General features: G+C 41.4%; 1 protein-coding gene across 1 annotated transcript; it reads right to left on the bottom strand.

Annotated features, from left to right (window-relative positions):
* Positions 1 to 335: 335 nt before the first annotated feature.
* Positions 336 to 19,094, bottom strand: LOC311508562 (crystal protein). Its single transcript, XM_084573377.1, has 8 exons — positions 18,274 to 19,094; positions 16,522 to 16,723; positions 15,985 to 16,118; positions 13,304 to 13,431; positions 13,028 to 13,146; positions 12,455 to 12,595; positions 11,992 to 12,164; positions 336 to 1,904 (listed from the first exon to the last, which is right to left on the bottom strand). Exons 1-8 carry the CDS (start codon positions 18,757 to 18,759, stop codon positions 1,452 to 1,454), a joined length of 1,836 nt encoding a protein of 611 aa, XP_084429503.1. The 5' UTR covers positions 18,760 to 19,094; the 3' UTR covers positions 336 to 1,451.
* Positions 19,095 to 20,874: the final 1,780 nt, after the last annotated feature.

The raw sequence follows: 20,874 nt of genomic DNA, 5'->3' as shown, positions 1-20,874 counted from the left end.
GTATATCACATGCAAACTGATCAGAAAAGCATGAGTTTTCTTTCTGTAATTCTCCTCTGGGCCTTCTGTCCTATGTCTGAATTTGTTTTGAAAAATTTATAAGCAATGCCATCTTTTTCTATCTAAAGTATTTCACTGCTGAATTTTTGTTTGTTTTTTTCTAAAAGCATTCTTTTGACTAAATTTATTTGTTCCAATTTCTAAAAGGAAGAATTTATTATATATAGTACTAAAAGTTTGGACACATCTTCTCAGCCTTTCTTTGTTTTTTATTATTTTATACATTGTAGATTAATACCAAAGACATCTATGAAGGAACAGAAAAAAAGTGTTGAACGAAACAGAATAAAACACATATGCTATATTTTAGATTGTTCACAGTAGTCTACTTTTACATTGATGGCAACTTTGAACACATGACATTCTCTCAGTCAGCTTCATGAGGTAGTCACCTGGAATGCTGTTTAATTAAAAGTGAACTTGACACCGTCTGTTGTGTCGTGCAGAGGTGCAGTGAACAAACCCCCGATGCAACTGCTGTTCTAATCCATATTATGTCAAAAACCACTCAATTACTTAACCAAGTAAAGAGAGGCAACCGTGCATTGTCACTGAAAGACATGAAGATAGTCAAGCTGGAAAATTTCATGAAAACCATCAAACTTTATGATGAAAGTGGCTCTCATGAGGACCGCCCCAGGTACCGAAAATTAACAGCACCTCAGATTAGAGCGCACATTAATGCTTCATAGCGTTCAAGTGGAAGACACATCTTGGCACCAACTGTTCACAGGAGAAGCATGGAGGGTGGAGGAGGTGTGATGATGTGGGGGGTGCTTTGCTGGTGACACTGTTGGGGATTTATTCAAAATTCAAGGCACACTTAACCAGCATGGCTACAACAGCATTCTGCAGAGGCATACCATTCCATCTGGTTTTTGAGCTTTGTGGGACCATGTCCCCAAACACATCACCTATGGCCTATGCGACCAAGAAGGAGAGTGGTGGAGCACTGCATCAGATGAGCCCAGCTGAGATGGTCTGGGATGAGTTGGACTGCAGAGTCAAGCCAAGGCAGCCAGCAAGTGCTCAACACCTCCTCCAAGACTGTTGGAAAACCATTCTAGGTGACTACCTCATGAAGCTGATTGAGAGAATGCCAAGAGTGTGCAAAGCTGTCAACAAAGCAAAATGGGACTACTTTGTAGAATCTAAAATATAAAACATATTCTGGTTTGTTGAAAACATTTTTGTCTACTACATAATTCCATGTTTTCCTTCATAGTTTCTCCAGTATTAATCTGAAATGTAGAAAATCATAAGAATAAAGAAAAACCATTGAATGAGAAGGTTTGTCTCAAACTTTAGATTGGTACTGTACAATTATTTGATAAACAACACAAGTTGTGACAAAGATAACAGTGTGTATTGATGCCTAGGCTGCACCCTCTCTAGTAGATGCCCAGTTTGTCCCAGAAGTCACATATATGGTTTCTGGTTCCCACTTGGGCATGTGAACGAACCGTTAGGTTCATGACCAGCCAGCCGCTGGTGTCAGAATAGCGCGGCCAAACAGGTGGACGCTGCTCCCGACAGAAAGTGGTCTGTTGGGCCCTGGAGGAAGCGTCACTGGTGTGGGCGAAAGCACCCCAGTAGCACAGCATCCGATTGGACAACAGCTTCTCCGCTGGCGACATGCTGTAGTTGGCCACCGAGGCCGAGTGAAAGAGAAATGGAAGCTCAGCGCCGTGGCAGGCGTGCTGGTAGCAGAAAGTGAGTCCTGACCAGACGCGGTGGTCTGAGGCAACGTGGTCGAATGTGTACATCCACACCTTGCTACCTGCTGCTGTGCCGGCGCGCGCCGACCTCCTGGATGGACACAGGAAGACATAGTCGGTGACGATCTGGGGAGAGAAGAGAAAAGGCTCAAGAACATAAAAAAAAAACATGGATGCCATGACATCTCCTCAAAAGTGAAGCCAAAGCATGTGGAGCTCCTCCTGGTGGCTGGCCGCAGTATAGGTCTTACGCCCTGCATGTTAGTGGATGGGACATGGGCCAAACTAAAACAATAAAGTACACGTCAATTTTAAAAAAAAATTTCAAGATGGTTTCTGTCATTTTAGGTAGTTAATATAACGCTGACGTATGTCCTTCTGTTGGGTTTCTTGAAGTTCTAAAAGGCTTGAGGTTGGAGTTTGGACACATTATCTGGATAGTGATATCCAATCCATGGGGTTTTCATCTACACTTGATACTGAAATGCTTTCTTATTGTGCCAGCAATTTGATCCAGTCTCAATGTGCAAATTAGTTAGGCCAGGCTATCTGGCTTGTCAACAACCGTGCTGCAATCCAAGTCAAAGGTAACTGCATGGGCTCTAATTCTTTTTCCATTGCACAACCAAACATTACTGCTATTATCTATGGTCAGGCTTGCTTGAGTTATCAAGAAGAGGTGGAATTAGCTGACAGTCCCCAAATGTGAATCTGTCCGATCTGGGGATGTGTGTTTACATCTTTCATTAAAATGGATTTCCCCATGTCCTGATAAGTTATTCCAATGCACATAGTGTGTAAAGACAAGGTGAAATTGGGGGTACATGACTTCTGTAATCCTATGATCTCCGCAGTGATGCTGCTTTTTGTGGTTTTGACTGGAATATCTTGGATGAATCGTAATGACACTTGGTAGAGACATACCTTGGTGTAGCTGTAGTGACTTATGTGATTATAGGAAAGGAACTTTGGTTTACAATGTGGATTTTGGGCAAACTATGTGTAAAGCTACTGACACTGCTATTTATAGTAGAAATAGGTGTTGTTATAAGCACATTAGTATGCTCAAGTTAAAAAGAACTTAGGTTATCACCTGTTTCAGAGACACGTGTGACTCACAGCGCACAAACAGCAATTATGGCTTTAATCACGGCTTTACGTAAAATGTCATTTTCCCGTCTTTGTTCCTCTGACAAACACACATTCATTCTTCTTTTGAAATCGCTCCCTATTCCAGCCTTGGAAGAAAATCACTCAAAGCCTCCCACTCACTCCTGCTTACTCATGTTGTACATGTTGTACTGTTTTTTAACTTGTCAGTCTTATTTTGGATTTACATAAAAGCACCTTGCTATTATGATTTTATAGTCTTTTATAATTTGCGTTTCTCTCTCAATTGTGTCATTGTGTCAAAGAAGCTACACATTAACTTTTAGACGTTACACGTTATAACATTTAGGGTTAGGGGTTTTTGGAAGCAGCTGTATGATACTAGTTGACAACTAAATAGCACCGCGTTCATCGACTTAAAGCTAAGAGTCTGAAAGCTGGAATGATAAAATATATAATTCTGCTTTCAAGTTGAAGAATTGCTGCTAAAGGTTTGTGCTCTACAGTGTATCTCCTAGCTTCTGCTGTGTTTTTGGAGAAAATGAATAAACCTAATTAGCATGACATCCACAAAAGAGATGGGCTGGGGGCAGCGCAGCAGAAAAAAAATTTAAATATTGTTCTCTTTGTGCTAAAAAGGAAGCAAAAGAAAATGAATGTGGACTGTATTCTCCTGCCTGTTACCTGGAAACCAGCATGTCTTTTTTTTTTTTTTTTTTTTCTCAGGGAGCTCACAACCCGCGCCCACACAACCGCACATCTGACACCTGAAAACAAACAGGCTCACTGTAGGCAGCTGACGGACACGCACGCACATTCTCTTGATGCTCTTCACGTCGGTTTCGCGAAATGGCATGCACAAATTAAAACTGTAAACACGAACACACTGTAGAACACCGATGGTCATGTCTCGCACATTCAAGTAGGCACAAACAACATCCAGACACTAGTCATGTGGCTTTCAGGTGGGCCCACAGATGTTCCTATTTAAACACCAACTCCCCACCAATCTTTTGGAACTGAGATGACTCATGGATCTGGCTTGTTTCAGTGCATCCCACAGATACTCGATCAGTTTGGGATCTAGTGAATCTGGAGGCCAGGTCAACACCTTGTGTTGTTCTTCATGTTTTTTTGAGTTGTTCCTAAAGCGTTAGGCTGCATCCTGCTGGGGATGGCTGCTGCCATCAAGGAGTGTCATTGCTATGGGGTGAGCGTGGTCTGGTCTAAGTGGGTGCTACATGTCTAAGTAACATCCACACGAATGGATCCCAGGATCAGGCCAAATAGTCGACCAGTGAAAACGTCAATCTGTGTACAGGAAAGGCTCACCAGAAGTCGCCATCTGAATTTATAGTAGAAATAGGTGTTGTAGCACATTAGTATGCTCAAGTTAAAAGTGATGTGTAATTATACTGACATACACCGTGCACTGAAGTGCATTTAAGGGAGCATGTCATAACCCATGTACTGAAGGCCATTTGAACGGTGGAGCATTCACATACTACATATGTACTCAGTTATGTACAACACTGAATCTTTACTCCTCTGGCACCCAAGGCTTTTGAAAATAAAAATTCTGCATGTATGAAGCGCGCTGTACATGTTTACAGTCTGTCCAACATTATTTCTGGAGGAGCTATAGAATACCTTCTCCTCCTGTGTGCTGTGTGTTGCATCACGGTGGAAATATATAGCGCATTGCATTTGCCTGTTGTGGAACTGAAAACACATTTTAGTTATTATTTGGAATTGATTTTCTGATGAAATGTTGTTGTAGAGAACAACAACATAAATAATTGAACTGAATATCACTCCCACACTGGAGCAAACAAGGTGGAACCATAGTACTATCAGCAGTATTATTGGCCTGTTCCTGGTGACCTTTATGCACCTTTCCAAAACCTCTAACAATTTGTTTATCACATCTTTTTAGTAGCTCTACATGACTGCAATAAGACTGCTTGTATACACCGATCAGGCATAACATTATGACCAACTTCCTAATATTGTGCACAACACTACTTCTCCTGTGACTGCTTATAATGTTATGCCTGATCGGGAGCTTTTCACATACAGTTGATCAGCTGACGAGAGAAGTTTAGAGCACATTCTCGCTTGTCCTTGGCTTTTATGAGAGAAGAGGTGTTTTTGATTCAGTTACGAAAGAACTCGTCAGATCAGGGGATAGGAGATGATTGTGTTAGTTTTGTTGCTCTGGCTGTCTTCAAAGATACTGAATTTGTGCAACGCAGAGAAAATGGACACACGGCACAAACACGCGGTTGCTTAAAAAGAAATAATGCTGAGCTCTCCCCACCAGCCTCCTCCTGTGATCGGCTGCGTGACATTTGTGCTGACCCCCTTGGTCCTCTGGAGAGGTGGCCTTTATAAAGACACACATGAGGCGTATGTGTGTATGTGGAGGGGGAAGCTGTGACTCCACAGCCATCTCCCTTCTGCACAGTGAACTGTGGCTGAATACTAAATACGTCCAGCAGTGTCACCTCCCGACCCCCCGTTGCTCCCCGAGGTTGCCACCTTGCGAGCTGCAATGAAAAGTCTGACAGAACACTGCCGCAGGCCTCTACTGTGTCATCATCCGCCAGCACACCTCTATATTTTGACAGTGATAACAACTTTAAAGCAGCAGGTAAACACACTGAACCAGTCCAGGTGGATGAAAATTGTTGGTACTACGTGATGTCGAAGAAAAGACTTTGTTATCCTATCCTTTTGAGTGAAGTTGTGTTTTACGACCCCAGCTCATTATGACCGTTAATGAAAGAACATAAACCAGGCAGAGTTTACCACTGTTACTCATATCGCAGCGCAAATACAATAATATGAACACAGTTATTGTGAGAAATATAATTAAAATGCGATACAGCCCGGTGGAGTGTGGAGTGCATCTGTCTAGTACTGGTGTTAATATCAGACTCCAGCACTGAACTGTAAATCAACACCAGTGCTGTTCTCTAGGTTTCTGCAATGAGGCCCACCTTAACTCCTTGTTTCAAATATAAATCCAGCTAGGCAGGAGCATTGGTAGACCTTACTGAACTTATTAAAACACGTTTACTATGTCACATGTCATATGTAAATATGTAATGTGCAACCGTGGTACCTAATGCAATGCAAAACAAAGAGCTTTATGCTGCTCAGCGTTGATGCATGGCTAGCTTTGCATGTTAGCATTCTAATGTTAGCTAATTAGGTTGATATGAATGTCACTGGATAATAACAAAGGTAGACTGATTCCAGTAGCTGGAAAAATGCATCTTTTGCACATTTTAAGTCAGTTTATGCAGCACGGGTGCAAAGTTGTGATTCGTCAACCAAACCAGCTGACAGTATCATCTGCTAGCACGACTAGCATGGCTAGATGACTCGGGACAGTCATAATTATTTAATCAGTTGCTAAATATGTCATGTGCAAACTGTCGAGCATAATGCAACGCAAAATAAAGAGCTGTAAGTGGCTCGGAGTTGGTGCAGTTTACTGGTTAGATTAGCGTGTTAGTATTCTAATGTTTGTTAGTTAGGTTGATATGAATGTCACTGGATAATAACAAGGCAGACTGATTACAAGGTGGCAACATGAATATCTGTTGCATATTTTAAATAAATTTATGGAGTATTGATGCAAAGTTGTGATTTGTCCACCAAGCCGACTGACAATATCATCTGCTAGCATGACTAGATGACTCTGGACAATCATGATTAACCAATCACTAGCTAAATATGTAGTGTGCAAACTGTAGAGCCTAATGCAATACAAAATAAACAGCTGTAAGCTGCTCGGACTTGGTGCAATTTACTGGTTAGCTTAGCATGTTTGCATTGTAATGTTTGCTAATTAGGTTGATGTGAATGTCAGTGGATAACAACAAAGGCAGACTGATTACTTTAGCTAGAAAAATGAACATCTTTTGCACAAGTTATGCAGTAGTGATGCAAAGTTGTGATTCGTCAATCAATCAAGAAACCAGCTGAAAATATCATCTGCTAGCATGGCTAGTGGACTCTGGACAGTCGTATTTAAAATAGCTATGTCTAATAAGGATTTAAAATCTATATTTACTCTAAATGTGATCATGACACACAAGGCAGACTCTATGGCTAGATTGCCCTGAGTACCCTGATGCTCTGCAAAATAAACAGCATTTGGATCATATTTAAATTAGCAAGAATTTTTTTGCATGCATGAGAATAGCTTTCATTTGAAGCTTTGTTTTGGTCTCCACCAACCGGAGTTGGAAATATCAGACTTATTATGTGCTATGGTTCAGCATGTTCATCACTTTCCTTCTTGGCTTTGTCTGCAGTTTATCTCATAATATGAGATAAATGAACTTATTTGTCATGCTGTTGTGCTAAAAGTATTAAATTCAGTCACTGCATGCATTTTCAGTGTGGGAAGAGCTTCTTCTGAGCAAACTTTAAGAGGAAGATATTTGCATAAATAACCATTGTCTTTTTTTCTTCTTTTTTTTTATTTTATGGAACTTTGTTTTTTTCTCACAGCATTGGTGGTATAGTGGTTAGCATATCTGCTTCCCAAGCAGTTGACCCGGGTTCGATTCCCGGCCAATGCAATAGCTTGTAATCGTTTTCTAATGCTCGGAAGCAATTTTCCATCTTTTAATATCAAAAATATGTTAGGACCAAGTTCACACTTTAGGAAGCCGTGAATGTGTTGGCACACTTGGCATAATTTTCCTGGCAACATGCTCTGACAGTTGAGAAGATTATTTTTCATTAAAATGCATGATGCAGAAAAGTTCTTCTCAACAGTCAGAGCATGTTGCCAGGAAAATCTTGTGGTTGTCCACGCTGATCCTACTGGAACTGAGAGCAGCAAACCTCAGTCCATATCTGTGTATCATGGATAATTTGGAGGAATTTTCCAATCACAATCAAAGTTCAAAATTGTGGGTAGAAAAAAAAAGTTCCAAGACTTGTATTTAAATTGCGATGTTGACAAGAGTGCAGAACTTGCTCATCTTCAAAGGCAGTCTTCAAAATTGCAGAAAAAACTGCAAAAACCCATTGGACATATTGATATTTTAATCTCTTGGTGGCACTACAGGTTTGGTGCTGGTTGAATAGCTGCATTTATTAAAGCTCCTTCTTTAAAAACACCTGCTTGTAAATGAGGTTGATCACAACCAAACCAGCAATATTGTGAAACCAAAGCGATGAGCTAAAAGTTGCTAAAACACACTAAAGAGCTGAGGGGAAACTAGCCTGGAAGCCAGACAAACTTCATTGCAGACGATTTTTTGTATTGGGAACTGACTATGGTCCAGCATAGATCTGTCTCACCATTGAAATTGTCTGGATGGGCTTTTTACGGAGTTGCGACATAGTCATGCACGTCATCTTTGAGCTGTGGAGTTGAATGTGGTTATGACAAAATGGCCACCGTCGGAAAAGCAACCTGTTTAGAGTCCACCGTCGCGTCTGTCGTCTGCAAAACAACTTAAAAGAACGAAAAGTCAATAGCCATTAAGGCATTAGTTGAGAATGGTTGTGGGACTATCCCGTTGCACGGAGAGTTATTATTTTCTCTGTATCTGTGCTGCCAGTGTTTACTCTAGCCTCATCAATACAAATGGGGTGTCAATTCACCCAATCAATGTTTCTTCCTCTGGCAGCCCCCTCTGTCTCGTACTTCATCTGTGATTCCCCGGCTGATCCCTCCTGTCGCTCAAGATGTTCATGAGAGACAAGTCGATTCTTGGTGGAGCAGTCAGGCTGCAACTCAAACAAGATAAACTCCCCGACTCCAGGTGGTCCACATGCTCCACCAAACCAGTGATGGAGGAGAGAAAAAATATTGCTGCTAGTCAGACAAAGAGACACTGAAGCTGTAGCTCCCTCTGTGGGTAAATGATGTGTTTAGGTGCCGCACTGAAGACTGGGAAACTGTTAATGATGCCACAACTTTGATGATAGGTGGCATGTCCTGATTGTGTGGAAATGTGGCATTTATGCCAACTTACAGATCACAGCGGCATTTCCCCCATCAGACTCTTTAGACATGGAGGCTGCAGACAGCGCGGGACACAGCTGGGTCCTTGTTGCGCGCCGAGTGCCGACTGGGTGGAACATCGATCCACGCATGCCGGCCCGCCTCGCGCACCCATTCAGGCAGCGGTTATTGAGGCATGTGTGGCAGACTGTGTGTTTCTTGTTCACTTTTCAGTAGGTGAGCAGGGGGAAAATGAGGAGCAGGACTAAAGCTCTTCAAATGCTGCATAAATGCCACCTGATATTTTATATAGCTTACTCACCGGAGAGAACTAGGAGATGGCAAAGCCACGCTAAATGGAAGAATATTAATCATATACAGTATGTCTGATCGAAAGCAGCATGGTTCAGTAACTCTGCCTTCGTTTTTTCTATGAACTGCATGTGTGGTCGCTAAGCTTAAATCGGTGTGCGCCATAGCGGATTAAATGTGCGTCCTTAGCAATTAGCCTTTAGCCACTTGAAAGCTTGGTCTCAAATTGTCAGACATGCAAATTTAGTGTCATATTTTCAAGGTTTGAACATGCAGGCTCGTGGTAGTACTGCTTTTACACTCTTTCCAATGTTGGTAATATGAAAATTTCAACACAACCAGTCTGAAAAATTAAGAAAATGACTGGTTTGCAAAACAAGACTAAGAATTCAGAGCTGCATTCAGAGACATTTGCGCCAACCCCACTGCACCCTGGAGAGTAGCTTTCACAGAGGGCTGCAGAACCTCTGCACAGTCAACTGTAACTGCATGCTAAATATTCCCGGGGTGTCACCTCCTGGATGGTAATCTAGCCAGTAGTTGTTGAAATAGACGTTAGATGTCTCTAATACACTCAGTCATTAGCGGTCTGGGAACCGTGAGTGCCTAGGCAACATGCCATGTGCCGATTTATCAAGCAGATCTTTAGATATTTCACAGACAATAAAACAAGCTAAAAATCTGCCTGCTTACAGTGCAAGTTAAAATGTCTGGGAATTATCATTGGGATGCGTGTGGTTGGTGCCATAGATGTAGGTATCAGATAGATAGACTGATATATTACACTTGAAGATTGTCTATATCTTCTGTTCATCTAATATTTTGTCGTGATATGCTGTAGTGGAGTAGATGAGTTGCATTAATAGTAGTTATTGTGTGTGTCTTGTCAGCATACATGTAGCACAGTGGGACTAGGGGAATCTGTATTTCACACCTCTGTATGTTTCCATTAACATACTGTGGAACAGAGACAGTAAACATCTTGAATCTTGAAAAAATAAAAGATCTCAACCTTTTGCCGACACAAGAGGGGGAAAAAATGGTGGCATTAAAAGTCAAAGTGATGGACTAACTGTTGGCACTCAGAGTCATGAAGTTAACGAAGAATAAAACTGAAAAAGAAGTAGGAGTTAAACTACAAAAAAAACTAAATATTGTATGTAAACAAATTGTCCTGCTTCAGATAAATATAATTGTTGATCATCAAGAAAGCAGTGGGAAATTACATTTATTTTTTGATCATGACATCAGTACATGAAAATTTCGTTCCCTGACCGGGAATCGAACCCGGGCCGCGGCGGTGAGAGCGCCGAATCCTAACCACTAGACCACCAGGGAGATAAGAAGGCAATCAGTAGAAGGAGACAAACTTTCAGTCCAATATTTAAACCTGCTGTTAATCTTTGAAGTCGTTCTGAGATATAATCTGCCATCAGTTTACAGTATAGTCTTAACTTCTTTCCCCAAGAAGTTTCAGGTTCCATTCACACCTTAAGACTGGAGCCTCTGACTGATAATGGGCCATTAGAGCGCCATTCATTGGAGGAAGAGGACAAGGACAAACAGTCCCCCCTTAACAGCCTTTAACAGACACATAGACATAGAAGTCATAGAAGTATCTGGTCGTTTAACAGACAATAGTCAAGCAAGTTTCTGATGGGCTACACCCACAGATGTTCCAATTTAAACCCCAACTCCCCACCAACCCTTTAGAACTGAAAAAGCTACTTGGATGAGTGGTAAAACGTCTTCGGGAAACTCCAGTCCAAGTCCAGTTGCCTTTCTTTAATGTTTGTGGATGTTGGACCCAATTTGCTAAACTTTTGTGGCAAATACTATTTTCCAGCTAACACTGATCAGAAGTGTTGTGCTCTTCTTGTGCAACCATCAACCACACTGCTCATGATGTTGTCAAACTGGCATATGACGTGAGTTCCGTAATTTTTGGCAGTGTTAAACAAAAATGTGTGAAAAATAGTTTTTCCTAACTGTTCAAATCCACTAATGTCACCATCATCCTGTTTAAACCCAATTTTTGCATCCTCTGGACCAAGGCCCACCAAGTCTGAAGTATATTGGCACAACGGTCATCGAGAATGCAATCAGACAGATATCTCTTGATTTAATAGCTTGACCCTCACATATAAACACGTGGCTATGTGATCCAGCAGTGCTGACATTACAGAGATGTCACTTGGTTGACCCCTCTGATAAATGCACTTGAAGATATCGAATCAAACTACTGCAGTTCTATATACATACAGTGTGCTGGTAAAAAAAAAATGTCTGGACGTGTGTTGCGCTGCTCTCAGCTTCTACCTTTTTGGCCTTTCTTTTTTTCTGATTTTACTACTTCTATAATTAGAAAGCAAGGCATTGGTGGTATAGTGGTTAGCATAGCTGCTTCCCAAGCAGTTGACCCGGGTTCGATTCCCGGCCAATGCATTATACTTAAGCAGTTCTTGAGTTCAATTTCCATTTTAACAGGTTGCCAGAACCTGATCGCAGAAAACATCGGTCTATTAACTTTCAAGAGTCATCATGGATAATTTGGATTTTTTTTTCCAATCACATGCAAGTCATTTCAAAACTTCAAACTGGGGTGTTTGAAGTAGTGTCGAACTTGTTGAGCTTGAGGGGGCATCTTCAAATGTCACTGGACAGGAGAAAAATGACTTAATAACTGAAATAAGCCCTCACAATATCCTCCCATTGTGGTTGAACTCAGTAAAAAAATAATGTGTTGTTGGCTGCGTCTATATGTGGACCGTATAAGCCACAATGCTGACACTGATTGCATTGAGTTCCTCATACCTGAGCCAGCATGTCCCTGCGGTCGGAGTCCTTGTACAGGGGAAGGTACTTGTGCAGGATCCGCAGAGCGTGCTGTTTGAAGATGGCTGTGATGTACACGGTGCTTTCCACTGCAGAGACTGGCTTGTTGAATACGGCGTACACAAAGAGCACCCCCTCTTCTGACGTTGTACCTGCAGGACAGAAAGCGGAGCCACACAAGTGCACCTCATGTCACCTGTAGCCTTGCTGGGATCTGTTTGCACACTCTTTCTCCTGTCTTGTCGTCTCTTGGTTTAAAAATCATTCTTAAACAGTGAACGTTGCCTTCGTCTCTGTCATGATTGTGGGAATATTTACATTTAATTGTCTTATGAGAACCAACGGGGGTCCAACAGCCAGCAAACAGTTGAGAGGATAAGATAAAGGTGTCATTTTTTGCTTCACTGGACTGTTTATAGTTTTGTATCTGTGTGTCTCTTACCCAGCAGCACCGGCTTCTCTTTCTGCCAGTGGCCCTTCTGAAAGGCAGTGACAGCTTGCTCTTTTATTAACTCGCCATCGATATACGGACCCCATGTCTCAAAAACCTCCAGGAACCTGAACGGGTTCACAATCCTGGAACCTAGGATCAAAGATCACAGCACCTAGATTGAAATACAGTCTGATTTTTAACTTAGCAAGTTAGAGGAAAAACATATGAAAACACCTCCATACTAAATAGTAGAAAAGCTAGAAAGAAAGAAATGTGTTTAATGTGAATGTTGTCTATAGTGCCTTTTCCTCTCATATTTTGTGAGAGTGTAAGCCAGAAAGCTGCCGCAGATGATGTAATTACAGCCAGTGATGCTGATCAATAACCCTGTCAACATATTACATTCCTTTCTTGCAGTGCTGCAACAAAATGCCTCTAATTGTCCTTTCGGAGGCTCACTGTTGAGTCATAATATTGTTTTTCGTCATGTTTTTCGGATAAAGTTACTAGATCCTGCCTTCTTATGTAATTGTGTGGGCAGCCCTAAGTGTTGCTCTAAATTTGGGGTTCGTGGCGTCCTACTTGTTTTCATCTGGGCGGCCAGGACGGCCTGCGGAGCGAGAGACAGCAGGCAGACGAAGTTGTTCACCGAGCAGTTGGTCTGTTTAGCAAAGCTTTTTCCCAGCTTCAGGGCATCATGCCTGCGAAAGAGATGCAGAATATATCAAGCTTTGGATGGAGTGTTCAGGAAAACACACTGACCTCTGATTAATTTATACTTCTTTAAAAGTCTACAGTCATTTGTAACTCCAGCAAAGCCTAAAACACTCTTGCATTTGCGAGAGGTTGGCTCCTCACCTGGTCTTCAGTGGGATGGAGAAGGGCAGGCTCTGCAGGACGGCCTGTTTGAACAGAGGTTTGCTGCTCTGGATCATCAGATGAAGGCTCACAGACTGAGCACCTGCACTCTCCCCAAATAATGTCACCTGTCCAAAAAGAGAGACACAGCACAACACAATCATTAGCTTTGTATGTTAGCAACACAGTCAAAAATAGAAAAACTGATCATCACTTGCTAGAAACCCTTTACATTTGCCATCTGTTAGTGGAACATGGCATACTGGATAAGACATATGTTTCATTCATTTGCTAAAGTAATTTGGAACTGATGTGATGCTTGTAGTGGAAAGTACCATAAATACATATACTAAATATGTAGCATGTTTCATTGGTTTATTGAAGCAAAGCACAGTGACAAATGAAAAAGTAAAGACAGGATGTTAAAGTACAATCAAGAATGGCTGATATTAGACACAGGGGCATATGGGTATTGAGTAAATGGTGAAACAAGACTAAAACACGGCCAGCACGCCAGCAGCTCCGTGGGGATGTAGTCTGGCGCGGCAGTGCAGTGAGCTAAAAGCTAATGTCAGCATGTTAAAACTACAGAGTGAAACTTTTGGGGGAGTAAGAACACAGATATAACATGTGGATGATGTAAGCCTACTGTCTACAGTCCCTCGGTCCCTTATATTCTTTTACAAAATAGTAAAACCCATCAGCAGCGGTTATCTTACTTGCAGTCTGTTGTTCTCTGTTTTAAGCTAAATTGCCTCTTTCCTCAACATGTCGAGCTTCTTTTCTTATCTGGAGGGTCAGAAACTTTGGACCTGGACTCCTAACGTCTATGAATTCATAGAACAACCCAAGTTGCATTCAGAGCTCTAGTGGCTGTTACTCAGCTTCCTTTCCAACATTTGCTCCCCTCTTCAGCTTTGGCAAACAGCCATTCCTTACTGATGTGATCCAGATCACTTGCCGTCCACCAGAAGGTCGCTGCACATACCAGATTCGCCTCATTCCCCTGGTACGATTTGTGTGAACTCATTTGGCAGATTTCCACAGTGTTTTCAGTTCTTTTATATTTAAAGAACCCGCACTCCAGCTTCAACAATATGATGTTTACTGGATGTATGTTTACTATGTTCACTACCATAGTGTCGTTTAGTGTGTTAGCATGCTAACATTTGCTAATAGTGCTAAACATGCTCGCAACAAAAATTCTTCCATGCTAATGTTTAGGAGATGTAACGTATTTCGTCTCCAGTGATACACACCAACAGGGCCTCACTGTTGAAACTAGGGTTGTCAAAAATAAATAAGGGACACCTCATTGGCAGGGCCGGCCCACCCTGCCTTCACCCTTCCTGGCGTGGTCAGCACATTTTTTTTTAGCCCTTTTTTGTGTATGTGAAACGATTTTTTAACTATTTGACTCAAACCTGATTTGAATTAGATGCATATTTTTGAGTGATATGAACACATGTTAAACAAATTATTATTTAACAATTTATTTTTAATACAAAATAACAAAATTAACAGAATAAACCTTTCCTGCTTAACTTAAAACTGTATAAATGAATAGAAAACAATAGAAAGCAGAACATTCCTCTTGTAATAGTGCGATAAGAAAAGTGCAAACAGAAAGTGTGAGGAAAAGTTGTTTGCTTTGTTGTCTTCCGGTATCTTCTTCGCAAGCAACGGTACCTCGACCAATGAGATGCGCGGGATTCTGGCTGTCAGCTCATTGGTCACAGAGCAGGAGACAGCCTGGGAATAAGTTCACCGTAAAGGTTCATATAAAGCGCCCTGTTATTCATTAATTGCATTGACATTTTACACTATTTTTGATTCTCGCGGTAATACGGGACAAAGTGTGTCCCGTTTCAGCTCAGTACGGGACGTGTACTTTTGTTTCTAAATATGGGACGATTCCGTTTTTCAAGGGACGGTTGTCAAACCTAGTTGAAACGTGTCACCGGGTAAGGACTACAAAAAAAAGTGGTAGTAAAGACAGTCATCTTAAACTGGAGAAAATGTGACGCAAGGGTGACAATACTGGAGAGGGTGGCGGTGAATAAGCCAACAACAACGTTAAAGAGCTGCGTCTCCTTCTGGCAAGCACTGGTTGTGACAACTATATTCTTTATTTTTCTGATGAAAACCACACCCAAAGCCCTGCTAAATTTTGCAAAAATATATATCTGGTCTGCTAAAGTTATGTGGAATAATGAGTTATGGTGTAGTGAGATCAAGACTGAAGACAAAAACAACATAGCATGTACACAAAAAGAAAAAGCGAAGCATAGTGGTCACAGCTTTATGGTTTGTGAGTGCTTTTCTTAAGCTGGAACTGGGGTTTTAGCGAAGGTGGGAGAGTCACGAGTAGCTATCTTTTAAAAAGGGCTGCATTGAATAATATGGTTATGTTCAAAGGGGCATTTACAAGCAGAAGTTTTGATTGTTGAGGAGCTTCCTTGTTCTCTAGTGTGGCCATATTTGAGTTTTTCTTCTTTTTGTAAACTATATTTAGGAAGAATGTTTCAGCATTCCCGCTTATGTTTGTGGCCATTTTGAATACTGACCACAGAACAAAATAAAGTGTTAGAAGTTTAAATACTGGAGTGCACTGAATGACTGCCTTTGTCTTCAGATACCGTAACCAGCCAAGTTGTGGGTTTGTGTGCATGCTTTCTTGCCTTGCTGGGATCCCCTCCAAACACGGCGATGTTCTGCTGGACCCAAAGAAGAGCTGCCTGCTGGTCCAGGATCCCATAATTCCCCACGGCTGAGGTGTGAGGATCTTTGCCCGACACGAGGAACCCAAATGCACCTTGAATCGTGCATCAGTTCACATCATCAGCAGAACATAATTGACTCAGGCAAGGCATTCATTTCCTGGAGTTCACATATCACTGCTTCTGTTTTCAGTCTCGCAGGAAGGCGGAGTAATTACAAACAGGCTCATCCATTTAAAATAATGGCACACACTCTCCCTTACGCACGCAAGCAGACACACATACAGTACATGCGCTCTGTGATAAGCGCTCCGTAAGTGATTCCACGAGACTCCAGCTTGTTGCCTTCCCTATACCCCAAGCTCCACTGCTACGTTTCATTTTTACATTCACAATACAGTTTAATAAAGGTCATTTACTGACAAAATTCTGTTAAATACATAGATTAGATCCCGATACACATCTTCAAACAGGTCCATATTAACAAAAACTTCTTACCCAGTCGGTACTCCATGCTTACGACAACAGTGTGGGTGAAGTTACTGATAAAGCGTCCATCATACAGCGGCTTGGAGGCAGTGCCAGCAATGAAATCCCCGCCATGGATCCACACCATGACGGGCAGGGGTCTCTGCAGGGGTGAGCTGAAGTTCACATCCAACGGTACAAAGATGTTGAGGTAGAGACAGTCCTCGCTGACCTTTTGGAGACATTCGAGGAGGCAGGTCATTCGGTTTAGAATGGCTTCGGGGCGTCTCACAACATGCTGGTTTGACTGGACAACTGATTGGCTACCTGCTAATAGAAATCCAGCTAGCCTGCTATCCCATCCTCATAGATTTAATGGTCAGTAATGCACTATTGCTTCAGCTTGGTTTAGCCAGACTTATCAGAATATGGGAGTGGTAAGGCTCCATTTGGATTTCATTATGGAGCGTTTTTCAACTACTCCCGAAAAAAAGTACCTCAGGACATGATTGGATAGTTGTACAACCAATCAGAACCATTCTGTTGTAAGCAAATTCACCTCCGTGACGCCTAGATGACATGTATGATGACACTCGTGTTACTCTTCTGTCCATCATCACATAAAGCGATTTGATTGGCCCAGCAGATATTTGCTGGAGCATAACCAGTTCCCAACGGAGAGATTCCAGACACTTTCAGCCAACTTTCAGCCACAAAGAAAATTTAGATGAGAGGCCTCCAGGCAACCATTGCTTTTTTTGAAATCACATTTTGCAGTTAGCTAACTGTTACATAGTGGTAACTTGGCCTACATGCAAGACAATCTTTCACTATTTTATTAGCACCACTGGCATCCACCATCTAATAAGCCTTAACTAGGTCATGTTTTTTTTATTATATAATTATAATAGTTACCCAGCTACAAAGTGTCTATTTTAAATAAGCAGATCAGTTTTTGATTGACTGAGAATGAGTTGGTTAAGAGAATTTTATAATATCTCTGAGTTGGCCACCGGAAGGCTGACACATTTCCAACTCGGATGTTCACAGTCACAATCTGAACGTAATGAACGCAACTTAACTGCAATTTTGTGCCAGTGGTCGACTCCAGAATTGCACCAGTTGTTATTATTAGTATTATTATTATTATCCCCAGTGGGAAGTCACACAATTTTACAATTTAAATGATACATATTTCATACATATTTAATGGGCTGTTTACAGTAGTATTTGTCTTCACATAATTAAATTCAAGTGGCTTTAGGCCAAAAGAGAATACATAAAACATTCAGTATTTCCCTACAAGAATGTTATTCCTGGAAGTGTTGTGTAACAGTATTTAGACCATTAAACCTCTCACATATTGCTTTTATTATGTAGACTTTTTTTTTTTTTTTTTTTTTTTTGGTGTATGGGGAGAACTCATAGCCTGAGTAAAATCCTAGCTATAGCTCTGCAGAGAGAAAGACTGTGCATAAGACATGAGCTACACTAAGTGGAATTAAATGACTTTCGACAGTGGACTGCACTAGCGTACAATTTTACTGGGATGAATGGACTGCATCTTGGAGTCCAGAATACAGTTCCTGCAATGCATCCATGGTTTAGCTCAACATTCACATTCTAATCTAATCTACTAGCATTCTGCACCTAAAGTATGTTTGACTTTAAGACTTTAAGCCACTCTATAAAAATACCTTATAATGCCATCATGCAGATTACAACGGGAAATAAAACATCACAACAGCATGCTAATACATAAGACAATCTTGTGTTACTTACTATCTGAGGACACTCCTCGGTGACAGGGCCACTGCAGATCTGCACGCATGCTGCCCTGGGATAGGAGGCATCGTAAACCCCCGACCAAGGACTCACAGGTCTGGGTGGCTTCCAGCGGTAAGCCCCTACAGGTGGGTCTGCATATGGTATCCCATAGAATACATGGGCCTTATCCACAGTAATCCCCTTGATCTGGCCATCTTTGGTTAAAACCACTGGTCCGGGGGGGCCATTTGTTTCCTGATTGACTGGTTTGTCCTTGGCTTGCTGTGTGATTGCGACGTCCTTTGGGCGTCCCAGCTCCTTGAGGGAGTTTATCTCAAAGTCTTGGTCGATGACGAACGGCTCATCTCTCACAAGCAGCCCGGGGAAGATATTTCTCAAAAGGCTGACAAGGTCGATGTCATCATCATTTTTCGTCACCTCTCCGGAGGAAAGCACTAAACTTAGTGTGCACAGCAGCAGCAAACACCGCCAGCTCTCCATATTGCGTTAGATTCCTCTCGTACTTTCCCAGATCCAGCTTTTTTAGATCATGATTTGACTTGAATTATAGTCAAGCTGAGGGAGAAGAGTTGCTGCCCTCACAAGCCTTCGGCCTGAGACTCTCCACAGACTGTGTATACTTGTGACTTCAATTTGACTGGTCGCTTGTTAAGATTTATCAGACAAAAGCTGCTCTGTCTGATTGCTGAGTGCCATCCAGTAGACGCTGAACAGCTGGATACAGGCACTGTGATGCCGGACCACTAATTGAGGACAAGTCGTCTTTGCTTTGCTTAATGTAATCACAGTCACACACAAAAGGTAAAGTATGGGGATAAATCAGGCAGCAGGCTTCTTGAAGGGAAATGTGGTGTTTAGGTTCTTCTTTAAAACATGTTTTTGCTTTACCATTGAGGTTTATCAGTTACTAATTAAAATAAATATATTGGCTTGTGTGGAGGTTGCAGATAGAGGTCAATGAACTTGTATTTAGATGTGCACTGCCACCTACAGGCCCTCTGCAACACAACATGCAACTGCAACTCCATACTTTAGGATCTGAGGGTCAGACAGAATGTAAAACCTGCGCACACTTGAAAGTTCTTTAGGTACAAAAACAAATTCTGTCTTCTTGAAGGTTAAGATATTCAGCATTCTTTTTCAAATAACTGAGCTGTGGTTTCAACTGTGTTTTCATTTTGGAGGCGGTGGTTTGTAGTACTATTAAATAGTATTCTGTTGTATAGATGCATGTCCCTTTAAGCTAAATAAGCACTTGAGTGTTTAATTCTGTCCAATTTAACAACCATTGGATTACCACCTTGTTGACGCCGTTTCATCATAAACTAAATATGTATCATCATCAGATTCTTCACGTATGCTTTGTTGTCAGATGTATGTATCTATGACAGATGTGTGTTTATCTCGTCCCACTCTCTTCCCTCTCTTTTTTGCCTCTACCCGGCTGGCCTTAGGCAGATGAGTCCCTCCATATATGTTGGGTTCTGCTCAAAGTTTCTTCTTGTTTAAAGGGAGTTTTTCCTTGTGACTGTCGCATTCAGGCTTGCTCTCCGGGTTTCAGACTGGATGTTGTAAAGCATCTTGAGACGATTTGTATTGTTATTGATGCTATATAAATAAAATTGAGTTGAACTGAATTGAAAATTAGAGTAGTAATGAAGGGGGATTCAGTGAAGGACTGTTATGTTAGAATGCTTTTGTTTTCACTAGTGCACATAAAGAACTGGCAAGTTAGTGTATGCCACACATGATTTTTCATCCTTTCATCGCTACTTCAATTTTTTTGTCTTTTGAAAATTTTAAAATGGAGTATTACAGTCTAATTTAAGGTATCTGCTATCTTCACAAGCACTGAATTCAGTTCCACCAGAAGAAGGGACATTTTGTGAAATTATTCAAAAGTCTTAAATTAAATTTACTGAGGAATTTATTGTTGTTCTTTTGCTGTTGTAAGACGGTATTATTAGTAATTAAACTACAATTGGAATATGTGCATCTGTCAATCCGTGTTGTTGTCGGTACATATGTTGTAATGGACCTACCCAGATGTTTACTTGCCCCGTCCATTTTATCAAGTATACGGCCGTGGCCAAAAGTTTTGAGACACAAGTATTGGTTTTCACAAAGTTTACTGCTTCAGTGTTTTTAGATCTTTTTTGTCAGATGTTACTGTGGTATACTGAAATATAATTACAAGCATTTCATAAATGTCAAAGGCTTTTATTGAGAATTACATTAAGTTTATGCAAAGAATCAATATTTGCAGTGTTGACCCTTCTTTTTCAAGACCTCTGCAATTCGCCCTGGCATGCTGTCAATTAACTTCTGGGTCACGTCCTGACTGATTCTTGCCCATTCTTGCATAATCAATGCTTGGAGTTTGTCAGAATTTGTGGGTTTTTGTTTGTCCACCCGACTCTTGAGGATTGACCACAAGTTCTCAATGGGATTAAGGTCTGGGAAGTTTCTTGGCCATGGACCCAAAATTTCGATTAACCTAGTTATCATTTTTGCATTATAGCAAGTTGCTCCATCGTGGTGGAAAAAGCATTGTTCGTCACCAAACTGTTCTTGGATGGTTGGGAGAAGTTGCTC

The sequence above is a fragment of the Chelon labrosus genome (genome assembly GCF_963514085.1).
Source record: "Chelon labrosus genome assembly, chromosome: 23".
NCBI classification, from domain to species: Eukaryota; Metazoa; Chordata; class Actinopteri; order Mugiliformes; family Mugilidae; genus Chelon; species Chelon labrosus.
Note: the sequence above shows the minus strand (reverse complement) of the source record. Positions and strands in the feature narration are given on the sequence as shown.

Bases quoted from the DNA above. Each gene is read 5' to 3' on its own strand.
- LOC311508562 (XM_084573377.1), bottom strand. From the start codon at position 18,759: ATGGAGAGCTGGCGGTGTTTGCTGCTGCTGTGCACACTAAGTTTAGTG. The intron at 16,119-16,521 runs GTAAGAAGTTTT...GCACGATTCAAG, and splicing joins AAGCATGGAGTACCGACTGG to GTGCATTTGGGTTCCTCGTG. The intron at 13,147-13,303 runs GTGAGGAGCCAA...TCTCTTTCGCAG, and splicing joins TCCATCCCACTGAAGACCAG to GCATGATGCCCTGAAGCTGG.